Here is a 16,790-nt window from a genome sequence, read left to right on the forward strand (position 1 = left end):
GCTAGAGCCTGGAAACAACGAGGTGGTGAGGCACGAAACGGGGCCTGCTGTTCGAGGCCTTATCCCTCAGGCGAGTGCGTGACCAACCACTGACAAATTTACAGAGCTGGCCAATCGCTGAGACTCTTGCATCCGGCAGCTCCACGCCCCTCTCTAGCAGATCCTCCGAGGCTGCCGGAGCGAGGGATGCTGGCCGGCGGTGCTCTGATTGGGTAGTGGGAATAACTGCTCGCCGCCGATTGGCTGCGCTGACTGGCGGGGCCAGAGAGCGTGGAAAGGCAGGTGGGGGCGGGGGAGCGCACTCCATTAGGAAGGCCGCGATGCCGGGACCGCAGCGGTGAGGCGGAGCCTCGTTCCTGGCCCCTGTGTGAGCGGCGATCAAGCGGAAGCCCTCGCGGTAACGGGCCCGCCTGTCGCCCCGCGGGGCAGGGTGTTTTCCTGGGCAGGGGCTGCCTTGAGGAGGCGGTGCGGGCAGCGGGGATCGGACAGCGCTAGCCCCGCGCTGCGGGGGGAGTGTGCTCGGAGCTCTTGCTCCCGAGACTGTCCGGGGGTGGGAGCCACAAACCGCCTGGCCCGGGGGTGCGAGGGGCGGGGCTGTGCGCACAGGTACAGCGGGAGACCGTGCAAGCTACGGTCAGCTCTGCTCGGTGTTCAGGAGGGTCCCCATCCCGCCAGCGTGTCCAAGGAAGAGCTGTAGGACAAGCGCCCGGAGTGGTCATAGAGGATCTGATCCTTAAAAATGGACAGACGGACTCCAGGGCCCAGCCTGGCTTTTGCTTCCCCAGTTGGCTTGTTTTGGCATCCGTCAGACCTGCAGGAGTGTTTCTGTTTGGCTTGTCTCCTATGGCGCCAGAGCGAACTCCGGCTGGAGATAATGCAGCAACCAGAGTTCGTTCAAAACCAGTGATTGTGGTTAGAAATATATTGCTTATGGCGGCAGGTGTCTTCTTATTTTTTTCCTGAATTACTTTTATCAGCCCAGTTAACTTTTCTGTGTAATGGAACTGAATCGAGTGATGCACCTTCACTGCCCTGCATTAGCGAATTTAACATAATCTTGATATGATGTGGTTTGTGTTAATGTAAAAGCAATCCAGAAAATATCAAAGCAAAACTGATGTCTTTCTTATATGAGTAGTACTTTATTTTCAAATAGTAGAAATCAGAGATGTTAAAGACCTTTTAGGTTATCTACTTAAAAATACTCCTGTCTATAGTGATGGGCTTGTGGTTTTTGGGGGGAGGAGTGGTACTTTTGAATGTCTCAAACAGAATGTGGTTTCTAACATTTCCTTTGGGAGAACCAATTTCATAGTTTTATAGAAATATTTTTTGATACTCAGACTAATTTTGTACTACTTTATTTAATGAGACACTGGAGAATGACTTAGGCCCCTAGCTTTTAGAAACCTTTTAAAGAACATCTGATGATTATGGCTTGTCTACAGTTAAAATGTTGCAGCGCTGTAGTGTTTCAGTGAAGACACTATTTGCATCAACTGGAGGGCTTATCCTGTTGACATACGTACTCTGCCTCCTTGAGAGGTAGTAACAAGGTTGACAGGAGACTTAATCCCGTGACCTAGTGCTGTCTACGCCATGGGTTAGGTTGGTTTAACTGTGTCACTCAGGTTTGTGGATTTTTCACACCTCTGTGCGATGTAGTTATACTGACCTAATTTCCTACTGTAGATCAGGCCTTAGAGTTAAATGTTGCTTTCTAAAACAGATCGTGGCAGGACTGGCAGAAGTCTGTACCACTTGATGTATGTCATATATGGGTACTTTGATGCCAAGGGGACAACTATCAAGAAACTAAATATCTTTAGTGTGTTCTAAACTTTAAAATCAGAGTAATCTTCAGATAGTATTTTACTATGCATATGTCAGAAAGCTGCTTTTCTAATTGGGGGAATTAAAATAAAACTGTAATGATGTTATCAGGCATTCTTTTGTTCAAAATGTTAGCTGATCCTATGTATCAGCTAGTCAAATTTGACATGAGATTGCTTTAGAATCTAATGCCCCTTCAAAAAATATGTTGCTGTTTTTAAGCTTACTGTGACAGTTTTATGTTCTTGTTTAGCTTATACAGAGACTCTAAAAATAAGACCATGTTGTGTCTTGCTTTTGGAAAACATGAAGAGCAGAATTTCAAGGGCATGCAGCCTTCTGTAGGAAGAAAGAACAGGGGCATGTCTCCTCCTTTTTCTGGAGCCTCCTCCAGAGCTGTTTTTCAAAGGGTGTTTGGCCCTTTCGATTCATGGATGGTTTCTTCTTGGTTAAATTTCCATGGTGTTAAGTAATATTCTGTAGAATGACATTATTCTTATGGATGTAAACAAAACTACAGTTGTTTCTTTTGTTCATTTCTGATGGCATGAAAAACATATGTTTCTATGTTGCTCTACCTTAAATGATTCAAAATCACTTTCTAAATGGATGGGAAGCTCTGGAGTTTGCAACATCGCTTCATCTTTTCCAGTCAGTTAGTGAGGGACTGTGCTGGAGACTCTTGAACCCAGATCACTGTGTGGTAGCACACTTGTTTCTTCATATGTTCAATTGTTTATTTGTATATTGTGGAATAAATTTAATTGGGAAAATGGTCCTTTGAGCATTAAAATGTAATGGTTTTTGTTTTGTTTCATAGGGTAAATATTTATACAGAATGTCGGTGAACTCATTATTTGGGAATAAGAAGAGAAATAGCTCCATATTATATGGTGTGGATCAGGCACGGATTATGGCTTCGTCTTCTGTTTATCGAGAATCCACTAGTCGAGGATGTATCGGGAACCACGGAGATGGCTTTCCTCCAAACAAGCGTTACAAAAGCTTTGAGTCAAAGTCCAAACAAACAGAAGATCCTTTTGAAGACAATGATGACTTCACAGCTGATGATTTGGAAGAAATAGATATAATTGCCTCACAGGCTTTATCACAAGTTCTAGACTCAAATACTCATTCTAGAACAACACACATCCAGAAACCTGAGCAGAATGCTAGACCATCCTTAACCCCTAACAACACCAATCAAAAGTCTTTGAATATTGAACAATGGAGTGTTGCCTCTAGTGCAAAAAAAGATATGAAAGACCAGTTCGGTATGTGTAGTCTTGGAATATGGGACTATAATTGGGGATGTGAATGCCTTGATGTCTCCTTATTTTCCAGATCTGGGGATTGACATGCTGAACTTGTTCTTCCTAGAAAAATGTCTAAAGTAATTAATTATCTTTTGAATAGATTCTTTAATCTCAGCCCCAAAGTAAATTGCACTGTTGCTGAAATGTTCATTTATGTTCTTGAAGCTATCTTGAGTTACCAGAATTAGTGGGGGAAAATGTTCTAATCATCAGGGGAATCTTAATTTCTGGATAACTTAACTGTCAAGAGTTGGTATGTACATCTAATGATATGCCTTAAAGAACTAGTTATAGAGCTTGGCAAATAGTATGACTACATGTGATAAAATAGCATTAAGTAAGAAGTACTCAGAAGCTGTGCTCCAAATATTTGTAGGTGTAATCATTTGGAAAGATCACACTTTGATATGATAGCACTGTTTTTTGTGTGTGTGCAACGCCTTATTCTAAGGAAAGTAAGCCAATTTAGCAAGCTTTAACTCAGTGTCACAATGGCTCTGAACCAGATGCTACTGTAAGGGGAAGTAGCTTGCTGATGGACATTCAGCAAATGTGAGGCAGAAATGGAATTAGAATACCTGGCTTCCCAGACTTCAGTTCTAACCACTAGGCTACACGTGATTGTGTAATATCTGTCATATGCACAAGTGATTTTTAAATTCCCTTTTGGGAGAGAAGGGAAGGTGACCTGTTCATAAATATCATGCAACAAACTTAAATCCTCTGAATGGGTGGGATCTTCTACTCATTGTAAATGCTGATCAATAACTTTTTCTGGCCAAAACAAACCTCAATTGTTATCTGCACTACTGTTTATAACATTTGTAATATTAATGAGAATCTACTAGTGGTCTAAGCACTGGTTATGAAATACCTCACTTCCCTGGAACATCACTTTTAAATCCAGCAGGGTTTAAATCGGGTTTAAATCAGCTCTACACCTTTCAGAGTACGTAAATTGAATTTTGTGTGACTTGATTGAATATGGAGTCTCTCAGATAAGACAGGAATATCCATGTTCCTGACTCTTTGGCCAGTATGTGGAAGGTCCCGGAGCATTTGTGAGAGTAGAAGTTTACCCGTGCCCTGGACAAAATGCTCCCTCTCTTCCCATTCCCCCCTTCCCCCCCCGCCCCCAGAAAGCTGTACAGCATGTTGAATGTGGCTGTGTTTCATCGGTGATACATGCATAGTTTACATAGTACCTTACAAACAGAAGAAGAATATCTCAGGTATGAGTGCCTGCCAGTTGACTCCTAGTAAGCTGTAATGGAAAAGAAAAAAATTTAATTGTTAGGAATTTAGCCTTAACTGGTTAGTGTCTGAATTTATAAAAGCTAAATAGATCCTTAACCCTGAAGCTTCTGTTTTGAAGGCAAAACTCTGGGCTGGTGCGTGGAGCTAGCCACAAATTCAGAGCCCAGGTTTATGCCAGTTTAATATTTGATGGGTGGGCACTGGAGAATACCTGGTGTTCGGAGGTCATTGCTTATCTGTGATAACAATGTGTACGCTTAAAGGACACTTTCTATTGAATTTGGCTTAAAATCTAAGTGGCTTGTGTGAGAATGGAGTAAGAGAAAAGAATCTTCTACAAATTTAAGACCAATAGAAGTGATTGCATACGTTAAATCCAGTAGTGTTTATAATCCAAACAAGTCAAAGTGGATAGGAACCTAAAAGAAAAATAGAATCCAAGTTTTTTTTGTTTATTTTTTAAGTCAGCTTTCATGGAGGAAGAATTCAAAAAGTAAACAATCAAGATAAATATCAAAAAGTAAACTAGATGTTTAAATTCTTCTAATTTCATAGAAGGGACCGTTGTGATCATCTAGTCTAGGGGTGGGCAAACCTTTTGGCCCAAGGGCCACATCTGAGTATAGAAATAGTATGGCGGGCCATGAATGTTCATGAAATGGGGGTTGGGGTGTGGGAGGGGGTGAGGGCTCTGGCTGGGGATGAGGACAAGAAATTAGGAGGTCAGACTGCAGGAGGGGGCTCCAGGCTGGGGCAGGGGTGGGGTGCAGGGAGGGTGAGGGCTCTAGCTGGGGGGCAGGCTCCGGGGTAGGGCTGAGGATGAGGGGTAGGAGGGTGCTCTGGGCTGGGCCCGAGGAGTTTGGAGGGTGGGAGGGGGATCTGGGCTGGAACAGAGGCATGGGGGGGTGAGGGCGCTGGCTGGAGGTGCAGGCTCTGGGGTAGGGCTGTGGATGAGGGCTTTGGGGTTCTGGAGGGTGCTTTGAGCTGGGACCAAGGGGTTCAGAGGGTGGGAGGTGGATCAAGGCTGGGGCTGGGGCAGGGGTTGGGGTCGGAGGGGCACGCTCAGGGATGCAGGTTTCGGGCGATGCTTACCTCAAGTGGTTCCCGGAAGCAGTGGCATAGCCCCTCTCCGGCTCCTATGCACAGGCATGGGCAGGTGGCTCTGCTGCTTGCTGCCCTGTCTGCAGGCACTGCCTCTGCAGCTCCCATTGGCCACAGTTCCTGGCCAATGAGCTGTGGGGGTGGTGCTTGGGGCAGGGGCAGTGTGAGGAGCCCCCTGGCTGCTTCTACATGTAGGAGCTGGAGTGGGGCCATGCTGCTGCTTTCTGGAGCTGCATGGAGTGGCCCCCGACCCTGCTCCCTGGTTTGAGTGCCGGAGTGGGGCAAGCCCCAGACCCCGCTCCCCCGTGGGAGCTCAAGGGCTGGATTAAAATGGCTGGTGGGCTGGATCCGGCCTGCGGGCCATAGTTTGCCCATCCCTGATCTAGTCTGACCTCCTGTATAAAACAAACCATAGAACTTCCCCAAAATAATTTCTACAGCATATCTTTTAGAAAAATATGCAATTTTGATTTAAAAGTTCTTGGTGGTGGAGAATCAACCTGTGGCCAATTATTTCAGTAGTCTAAGGTACTGCAAATAGTGTGGATGATTTAAATCTTCAAGTGGAAAACCTCAATTTAAATAATTGATTTTAATGAACTTTTCCATTTGTACGTTAGTTATTTTCTATAGAAAGGTGCATTCTTATTGGTTTATAACCATTCAAAGATGTTGATTTACAACTAAGTAGAGCCTTTTCCCCTAGATTTGATAGATCTTTTTGCTACCTAGGAGAATACACTATAGTATACATTATTTTAAGCAGTGATATACCTTTATATTTTCAGATTCTTCTTTATTAATTGTACATTTTAGTATGGCAGAAAATCAATGATACATTGCTTATTTAGTAGATAATTAACTTTTTGCTCATGATTTGTCAAGCTGAATGAGGATGGTAAATGGAATTTAATTAAACACACAAAACAGCATATACATTTAATTCTTACTAAACCAAACAAGTCCTTAATACACTACATAACCTGTTGTGCCATATTTATAAAGCTTGACCTTGAAAACTTGATGGTTTTTCCCCTAATTTTTTCTTTATGTAGAAAAAAGCACACTTCAACTTAAATTTTTGATAGAGGCTTCTGGATTTAACGTTTTTATTTAAATGTTTTGAGATTATAAGAAGTTTAGGCCTTAACATATTTTGTATTAAATTCAGATTTCATTTTAAACAGGCTTATTTTTTAAAAGAAACACTTATTATAATTTAAATGACAAAATAAAAATCTTAAATTTTTAAAAACCTGATTTTATCCACCCTCATTACAAGTTGTTTGCTTTGTTGGGTTTTTTTGTTTCTTTTTTGAGTAAAGAAATCCTAATGGATGGGTTATAGTAAAGTTATTGTGGAAACAGAAGTATCAGTTTCCTGAGTTAGTGCCAAAATACTAGTGTGTGTGTGTGTGTGTGTGTGTGTCTATTGATACTTCTATTTCCACAATAACTATATATATATATATATATATATATATATATATATGGGCTTGGCAGAATTCTTTTTTTATTTGTTTTATAATTTTCAGTGGATGACATTGATTATTTTAAAGCATTTTTTTCAATTTTTATCAATTTAAATTTTCACAGTTGTGGGAAACTACGGGTGTGAGGTCAGACAATTATTTAATGACAGTAGATGTTGACATTCAAAAAGTTAAAGCTTTATAACTATAAAAACACAAACTGTCAACATCACATTTCAAAGTATACAAAGTAAATATGCTTAAATCAAACTGAGTTCCCAAATAATATTTTTCACACTTTTCCAGTCTGTAAATTTTGATTGACAGAAATATTTTTTCATTAGTTTGCATGTGTATGGTGAAATTGACATTTACTGACATTTACCAATAAATATATAATCCTTACAAGCTAGAAAATATGTGATGAGTAATAATAAAAAAGTGAGATGTTGAAATGTTATCAATAATAACTTGTTATATGCTTCAAAGTGGAGTTGGTATCAGAATTCCCTCTTTTCACCAGGAAATGGCACTGAAGATATTGGAATTAAAGACACATTTGGATTTGAAGTACTGCAAACACAACATGAAGAAGTTAAGCAAAAGGTTAATTGCCTCTTTTTTTTTCTTAATCGGCTGGTGTACTGGTTATTACAGCAATTTTTGGTGGTGGTTTAATTTGTGACCTTTGGATTAAGTCCTGTTTAAGGTATCTTTAATCACCGTGGTTAGGATGCCTGGATCTGCAGAAGGCCAGTCTGCTTAAAAAACAAATCAGGTTACTCTTCAGGAGAACAACTCTAGGCCAAATTGTGATTTCTGTTGTTTTTGGCTGAATTGAATCCATAATATCAGTGTTGTAAATCCACACTTTTTAAAGGTATGCTCTGCTTGCAGCTGAAAGAAATACAGGATGAAATCCTTATTAAAAATGGAGAAATTAAAATTTTGCGGGACTCAATGCTGCAGATGGAATGCACTTTGGAGGAACAGAGAAGATCATACATGCTATTGGAAAAGGAAAAAGATCAGACACTAAGTGAAAAAGAAAAGGAGTTCTCCAAAAAGGTAGCGTGTGTGGTTTGTTTTTTGTTTTGTTTTTTCTCCCTCTGTTATAGCTGTCTAACTTCTTATGTGGAAAAGCTCAATTGTTTGTAAAAAGAAAAGGAGTACTTGTGGCACCTTAGAGACTCTGAAACCTGTCAATTGTTTGTTTGTGACTTAAGCAAAATAGAATCAGTCATTACTTAATCAAGAGAAGGGCATTTATAGCAAACTTTCCTCTAACTTTTTTATCCAAATTATGGGATAACTTCCTCATAGGGGACAGTGGTGATGTTCTTCTAACAAATTATAGGAGTGTTGCACAAGTGGCTTTTGGAAGGACCTGGAATGTTCAAACTAGAATTACAGCCCCATAACTGTCCACAAGGTCCTTTTGGAAGGACCTGGAATGGACTTTTTTATCCAAATTATGGGATAACTTCCTCATAGGGGACAGTGGTGATGTTCTTCTAACAAATTATAGGAGTGTTGCACAAGTGGCTTTTGGAAGGACCTGGAATGTTCAAACTAGAATTACAGCCCCATAACTGAAAACTTAAAAAGCATTGTATCTCTGTTTCTACAGCCGAACTCCAACTTTCTGTCTCTTCAGTTTTCCCCCAAAAGCACTGTGAAAGGTTGCTGCTGCTGCTTACCCCACTGCTCGGGTCCTCTAGTGCAGTCCTCCCTTGAGTGGCAACTAACTACAGTAACCATCATGATGAGTTTGCCTTATTGTACCAATGTTTGGTTGTGTTGTGTTGTATCTGATTCTCAGCTGGGATAGCGTACAAATGAACTGAGTGTTTTGGCTTAGGTTGCATTGAGTTAATAACTGTAGTTTTGGTGTAGTAGTATGGTAATCTATATGTAAGCGCGGGAAGGTTGGTGGTAGCTGAGCAAAAGGTGAATTATTAGCATAAACAAGTATCTTCACGGCAAAGCCCTTTTCTTTTGACACTGACTTGAAAGGGAAGGTTAACTTAAAGCTTCTCAATAGCAGTTGAAACTTTATGCCCTTGTCATCAATAGGTTTGCTCCTTGGTGACTACTTAGAGATTAAGGGTAGGTCTACGCTACCCGCCGGATAGCAATCGATTCCCGAATGCTCTCCCGTCGACTCCGGAACTCCGGCACTGCAAGAGGTGCAAGCAGAGTTGATGGGGGAGCGGCGGCAGTCGACTCACCGGCATGAAGACGCTGCAGTAAGTCGATCTAGGTATGTTGACTTCAGCTACGCTATTCTCATAGCTGAAGTTGTGTACCTTACATCGACTCCCCGCCCCAGCGTAGACCAGGGCTAAGAAGATGATTAGTGAGATGCACACACAGAGACTTTTTAGTTTTATTAAGAGCATGATCAAGATAAGCAAAATCACAGAACTAGAAAAACAAGAATGACAGCAGAATTCACATCATGCATACTCATGAATCTGCGGATCTGTGGGTTCTCCTTAAGATGAGATTTAGCATTAAGGTGGTCACCAACCTGTTATGCCAAGGTCCTTCTGAGAGCTGGGTATGATTCCTTTTTAGCCACCTATTCCTTACATCCACTTATTTCCAAGACCATATTTGATTAAGTCTTGTCTTTTTGTTTATATTTTCCATTCCTGCTATTTATTTTTGGGACAACTGTTGTAAGCATTTGCACCGATAGATTGTTCTGTATGCAGTCCCGTTAAGGAGGCCTGGCTAAATAAAACCTTTGCTGTCTAGACAATTTAACCACAAAATATATATATTGTTAACTCTTCTGACCAAGGTTACTTACTAATGCTAACTTGTATTAGGCCTAATGTGGCCTTATGCTAATTATTACTACCAGTAGGCCACAGGCTAAATACTAGGAATCAGACTCACTGCAAAGCCTACTTTAAAATGTTTGTTTCTTTGCTTATTCCTGTATGAATTATAGCATTAGTTTCATTTGCACTAATTTAGCAAACATCTTAACTCTTTCTAAGATAGAAATGATTATTCCTGATCTGAGCTTAAGTCATGCATCAAAGGTCAACAAACTCATGCTGTAACATCCCAATCATTGAAGGTTTTAAAGAATACGTTAGTCAAACACTGTCAGGATGGTTTAAGTATACTTAATTCTGCCACACCACTGGGGGGAAGGAAGCAGGGGATGGAATGGACTAGATGACCTATTGTGGTTCCTTGCAGCCCTCCATTTCTATGATTCTGTGTTTGTTACTCTTCCAGTTTATATAGTGTTTAATGCAAAATTACTCACTTGTATTCCTCTTTCAGTTACAGTCATTGCAGTCAGAGTTGCAGTTTAAAGATGCTGAAATGAATGAATTGAGAGCAAAACTTCAGAACTGTGAAAGAACTAAGCCTGTTAATCCGTCAGTTACAAATGCCAGGTACCAAATAGTTTTGAAAGACAGAAAATTCAAATGTGAATTATTTCATGTATGGAGTTTCATTAAACATTGCAGAGCAACTTCTCTGCTGGCATAACTCGATTGGTGTCAAAGAGCAAAGGTGTTGAAAATTGCAGTACACTAGCATTCTTTTGTCAAACGCAGCACAAATATCACATGAACAAATAAAGTGTATGAAAATTAGTTTCCCGGGGTATAAAATAACAAAGCTAAAGTCTGAAGTATAAAGCTCTGATTTAGTATCTTTTCATTGTAAAGTTGCTTCTAGCTAAAATGTGTCCTTTACTGTGAATTTTAAAACGTTAGGTTTATTGACATTTGTGTTTCAGGTTTATTCAAAGCATATTTTGATACAGCTCTAAAAATATTTATTACTCAGATTAAAAACTCTTCAGTTTTCCAGGGTCTTTTGTAAGGCCAAAGAGAACTCTTTCACTTAATGCATGGAAAATTTCTTTAATATGAAATGTTTTGAGTTCAAACTCTTACCATAGTGCATGCACTGTTGTCTGTAATCATTTAAAGGTCTAGAAAACATGACCTATGAGGAAAGATTGAAAAAATTGGGTTTGTTTAGTCTGGAAAAGAGAAGACTGAGAGGGGACATAACAGTTTTCAAGTACATAAAAGGTTGTTACAAGGAGGAGGGAGAAAAATTGTTCTTCTTAACCTCTGAGGATAGGACAAGAAGCAATAGGCTTAAATTGCAGCAAGGGAGGTTTAGGTTGGACATTAGGAAAAACTTCCTAACTGTCAGGGTGGTTAAGCACTGGAATAAATTGCCTAGGGAGGTTGTGGAATTTCCACCACTGGAGATTTTTAAGAGCAGGTTAGACAAAGACCTGTCAGGGATAGTCTAGATAATACTTAGTCCTGCTATGAGTTCAGGGGACTAGACTAGATGACCTCTCAAGGTCCCTTCAAGTCCTATGATTCTGTGTTGCAGAAGTTCACCTAACATGGTACCTTTGTCCTCCATTAGCCTGGGAGGATGTCTCTCTCTTTTTTGCTCTGGTCCCCACCAGTCCCAGACACTTGTATGATGAGATTTTAAAGTTCCCTGTGCCTTGTTTGTTTTTAAATTGAGAGCTGGACCAGGACCCACATGTTTTACCTCTTGGAGCTGCTTGGGGGGGGGTTACTCTAACTTTAATCTTGTAATATACTACGTGCCTGTACAGCCATAACTGGAGAGACAGTGGATTCATAATAGGAAGTTGTAGAGCACAGAAGACGAGATGCTCTCCTGTGAACTCTTCCACTGTCTTAACAGATTTTTTTTTTTCTGTTGACCTGCAGTAAGCTGACCTCTTCCCCCAACAAAATAAGTTTGACTTTTTCAGCCAGAATCCACATCTTGCATTGCCCAAAAAGCTATATGTATTTTGAGCTGGATCATGCTCTAGCTAGTTAAGTAATTCAAGTGTAAATAATATACACTAACAGTACTGTAAATACAGGTGGAAACGTAGTATGTTCGTGTATTTTGTGAAATAACTTACTTTATGATTTCACAGAGTGTTAGCAAACACTTCAAAATGTGCAATTTTGTCTTTGAATAAATTAGTACATAATACCTATATTATTAGTTAAATTAGTACATAATATTTAATAATTAAATAAATTAGTACATAATACCTATACCGTCGACTCTGCCTGCGCAATACCCATGACACATCAGAATTCATGGAAACTGATGTGTATTTTAAAAAAAGGTGTGATACTTCTTATTAGTAACATTCAGAAATTACCCCAAGTAGTCCTTTATCCAAGCATTTGATTTAATCTTTTAGCCCTAAGAAGAGTCCCTCCAGAATTGTAAAATTGGAAGGATGTTCTCTTCAGACTGGAAAAAAATCTTTTCCTACAAAAGAGACTTTCAGCGCTGACATGTCCCTTAAAGTATCCTGTTCTGCAGCAAATTTGCCTGCTGAGACTTCTTTGAACAAGGAGGGTAAGGCACTGTTTTTATAGCATCCAAAAAGTAGCTAGATGTAAAGCTTTGGGTTTCACTGTTGCTTGTATTTGTCTTGTATTGTATGTATGAACAGTTTGTAGGGCATTCCTTCACTTACCACAATAAAATACTCTGGCTTTCCACTCAAAAATTCTCTTTTCTTCTCCTTTGCAGCTATCTGTATTAACTCCCTCTGGCTGAAATTTGCTCTAGCCCTCATGTACAGTCTCAGGACCATGAATATTGCTCTCGGGCATGGTCTACACTGGGAGGGGGGGATAGATCGTCAATAGATAGCAACGTCAATGTAGCTGAAGTCAATGTACTTACCGCGCCGTCTTCACTGTGGTAAGTCAACTGCTGTCGCTCTCCCGTCGACTCTGCCTGCGCCTCTCGCCCTGGTGGAGTACTGGAGTCAATGGGAGAGTGCTCGGCGGTCGATTTATCACGTCTAGACTAGATGCAATAAATAAATAAATGGACATACCCTCAGTCAACTATGAAACTTCTGTTAGCACTAGTGGGAGTTTTATATTGAAAGGCATGGATTTAAATGTGCACGTTGCATAAAAGTGACGATGCTTTCTGCTCTGTCTTAGTTTTTTAGGGAAGACTAGGGTTCTTCATGCACAAGCCTAGCATCCATGCTCTATTTGTGCTGTTTCCTATGACCAAAAACCTGGGGAAAATCCATGTTATCTCATTCCCAGATACTTAGTTCTTTCCTCTTGAATAATTACCTTATTTAACATCTCTTTCTGGATTTTTGGATTAGTACCTCTTGTTGTTTAATAGCCTCATATTTCTTTCCCTTCAAAAAGGAAGGGATGTATGTATTTTGTGTGTTTACTCTCAATGAAGGATTTGGAAGACTGTTTACACAATTATTACTTTTGCATGGATTTGGGGATTAAATATCATTAATAAAATTGTTTCAGTTGCTGGACACTGGAAGAGTACATGACTATTGGAGAACCCTACTTTGAGAAATCTGACTCTGCAAGATTCTCTCAATGAAGTAAATGGAATTACTCATTAGATTCTTTGTGAGAGTAAGGGGTGCAGGATCAGGTCCATACACCCAAACAGTGATTAAAATTTCATGTCTTCTAGAAGGTTGGTAATATGGCAAAAGTCTGCCAAAAGGATGTAATAGTTCATCTATCTCTTAAAAATAAATATTTAAAAAATGATGTAGATAAGTAAAGAATACTTTAAAAGACAATTTGATGCTGAGAAAACAAAGAACTAAATACAGTGGTGTAAAGTGAAGTAATGCACACGTGGCAGAGTCACAGATTAATGCTAGGAAATGATAAAGCTAAGAAATCTGCTCAGATCTGCAAATGGCCAAACGATCAGGTAACCTTTATGGGAGCATCTATGCTGAATCAGAGCAGTTGTCCATCTAGTCCAGTATCCTGTCACAAACAATGGGCAATACCAGCTGCTTTAGAAGAAAAGTACAAGAAACCTCGCAATAGCTGTGAAGTATAAATACTTACACATCCATTTCAAAACACTGGATCTTTAGCAATTACTGTTACAACACTCAATATTCTTGTTATCCATATAAATGGCTAATATCTTTTTTTGAATCTGGCTAAGGTTTTGGTCTTAATTGTAACTTTGGGCAAGGAGTTCCAGGGATATCTCTGATTACATAGTAAAGCACTTTGACAAGTGGAGAGAACTATAAAAGTGTTAAGTATTGTTGAGGACTGCATGGTCACTCTGAAAATCTAAGTTCACTTATATCCTCACTCCTTGACAACTAATGTTGACTGTCTACTAACTAATTTTTTTTTTCAAAAAATCACTGTGGAATGGTGATGTTGAACTAGCCTATGACTAAACTGTAGAGCAAAGGCACACTTTTTTTGTTGACTTTCTCACTGTCTAGTGCAGAGGGATGAATTATGGTTGCCACATCAGGATTAACTCTTGAGACTTTGTTTGAAATAACTGAGTTAAGGCAAAGTAATGTAATTCATAATTACACTTTTTTTCTCCAGATACTTACTAGCTATATCACAACTGTTATCTGATTGAATATGCATGTTGATTAAATACAGTTACAAATGTATAAGGAGCTGGTTTTACTACTTGCATGACTGTACCTTTTTGTTTCAGACAGTAAGACCCCGTGTCCTGAAACTGAACTTGTGACGCAAGAAGTGATGGAGAGAAATGTGACTTACAGTTTTGTTCAAAGACAAAACTCCCAAGGTAACTCTATCTTCTTAATTCAGAAATTAGGTGGCACCAGAGCCAGAAGCTGTCTAAGGAACACTGGGTATGCTTCTATTAAACAACATTATTATGTAGTGTATGAAGTACAATATTATTGTTCAGGAAGGTGGTGATGGAATAATGCTTTCGTTGTTAGGACTGGGATCGTAATCTAGAACTTGTAGGAAGATATTGTTATCCTATATTGATCTAACCTCCCTCAAAAAAATATTCACTTCGGCATCAGTGGAAAGATACGGGTTGAAGAATTTCTGTGGTGTAATTATTTGGCCACCTCTTTCTTTGACTCCAAATCAATTGATGTAATGATTGCTTTTACAGTAAGTAGATATAGAAGAGAGGAAAGAATAGGTGTTTGTTCTTTTTGTTTTGTTTTGTTTTTTTAATATAAGTACATACAGTAAGTGGATAGCAGCATCTCCAAGCCTTCAACACTAGGAAGCTACCAGTACACTATTTTATTCTGAGGTCAGGGTGGCATTATATCTGTTAACACCTAGTTTGGCTCTTGGATACTGTCCTGGGGGCCAAATAAGTAACTAGATAGAGTAGGTGTGTTACGAGGCCTTTGGCTAAGGCATTTTACTAAATTGAGATGCGATAGGGTATCTATGGATATGTTTCTGTGGTGATGACTATTGACATAAAAATGTAATTCATGTTTGGAGATCTGTTTCCATAATTAAAGTGAAAAAAATATTCCATATAAATCTTAAATTCACATTTTTGTTAGGTGTACCACAAATACTGTGTAGTCTGTTGGAGTTTAGATTCCTTGTTTCAGTGAGAGCCTTTTAGTTTCACATTTCAATGAACAGAAAAGAACATCCTAAGGCATTTATATATCTTTGCAGGTTCTGTGTTACTAAATGCACTGATGAAACAGCCTATTGCCCCTGGGTCATTACTAGGACTCTGTCATCTTCTTAGCAGCAACTCTGAAGTGCTACCTGGGTCTGTCTTGCAGCCTAACTTTTTCAACACGTAAGTTTTTAACTGTTAAAGACTGGTAATGGTAATAATTTATCTCTTTACAGGGAGTACATTTACAATACCTTTGAAGTTTATTTAAATATGAATGTGGGACAAAAACCTAAGTGCATAGGCCTTGTAGCATGGCTTACAAGATTATTTTGCTCATTTCTGTTTGCCTAACTGCTTTTTGTAGATCACTTTTCACTTGATGTACCAAAATTATTTTATCCTATGCTTAATTATTCTGGTAAACAATTCTGTGTGTTACTCTTGTTAACAGTGTCTTGCCAAACTTGTTTGCTCACAATCTCTCGATCTTGCTGTGTGATATTTGGGGGTTTTTGTACCTTACAAATGTTTTCTTTGATGTAATTATTCAGAGGTCTCTCAGTACATATAAAATTGAGTGACCATAAAAGTCTTTGTCAAATTATGCTTCTAATCAATATTGCTTGTAATGGAGGACATTTATCTAAGAGTTTTCTTTGCACTGCAACTGTCAAAGCAGTTATATAAGTTCTAAAATGTTAATACTATAACTAGATGCCATATAAGTACTTAATGACATATACATTTTCAACTTTAAAGGATCTACAGTAATTCTTTGATGTGTATTGTATCTCTGGATATGAAAGGACTGATAATTTTAGATCCAGTTGTATTTTGGGGTCATATCTTGAATTTTTTTTACACCTTTTTTGGTTTTTCATCACTCTGACTTCTAATTGTATAGAAATCAATTTCTCCTGTACTGAGATTAGCTTCTAAAGTATCTTCATCTTGGATAACTTGCTCTATAAGTATTACTGCTTTGTCTCTTTCCAAATATTGTGTTCCAAGCCACGTTGTCTTCAATACCATAGCCCTAACTATTTACATAAGTAAAGGCTGTGCAACTGATTTCTGTGAGCCACCATTGTTGTTGCTTCCCCCCCAGCCTCTCCATTGTTCATTCTTACCTGCTATGTTTCCTGTGACCGGTTTTCTCTCCATTGCATCAGATTTCCTGCAATAACATCATTCTGCCTCTTAGATTGTTTGGAAAATATGTATTGTTTGTGTTCGTTTAGCCCTTCACTTATGGCTTCTACATATTACAAGATCTTTCTTCGCAGAAATTGTGCTGGATTCCTTTAAATCAATTTGGGCTTTGATTCTTACTGAAACCCTTTGATCAGTTGGT

General features: G+C 39.3%; 1 protein-coding gene across 7 annotated transcripts in view; it reads left to right on the top strand.

The window, feature by feature from the left end:
- Positions 1–266: 266 nt before the first annotated feature.
- ATRIP (ATR interacting protein) overlaps positions 267–16,790 on the top strand; it is a 28,444-nt gene continuing 11,920 nt past the window's right edge. The window contains exons 1-8 of one of the 7 annotated variants that reach the window (XM_073352374.2): positions 267–397; positions 2,654–3,107; positions 7,503–7,585; positions 7,877–8,047; positions 10,286–10,401; positions 12,216–12,376; positions 14,513–14,608; positions 15,487–15,616. In XM_073352374.2, the coding sequence (XP_073208475.2) occupies positions 2,672–3,107; positions 7,503–7,585; positions 7,877–8,047; positions 10,286–10,401; positions 12,216–12,376; positions 14,513–14,608; positions 15,487–15,616 (1,193 nt within the window). In that variant the 5' untranslated portion in view covers positions 267–397; positions 2,654–2,671. The other 6 variants (XM_073352375.2, XM_073352376.2, XM_073352373.2 and 3 more) reach the window with 6 other exon arrangements.

The sequence above is a fragment of the Lepidochelys kempii genome, chromosome 7, assembly GCF_965140285.1.
Source record: "Lepidochelys kempii isolate rLepKem1 chromosome 7, rLepKem1.hap1, whole genome shotgun sequence".
NCBI classification, from domain to species: Eukaryota; Metazoa; Chordata; order Testudines; family Cheloniidae; genus Lepidochelys; species Lepidochelys kempii.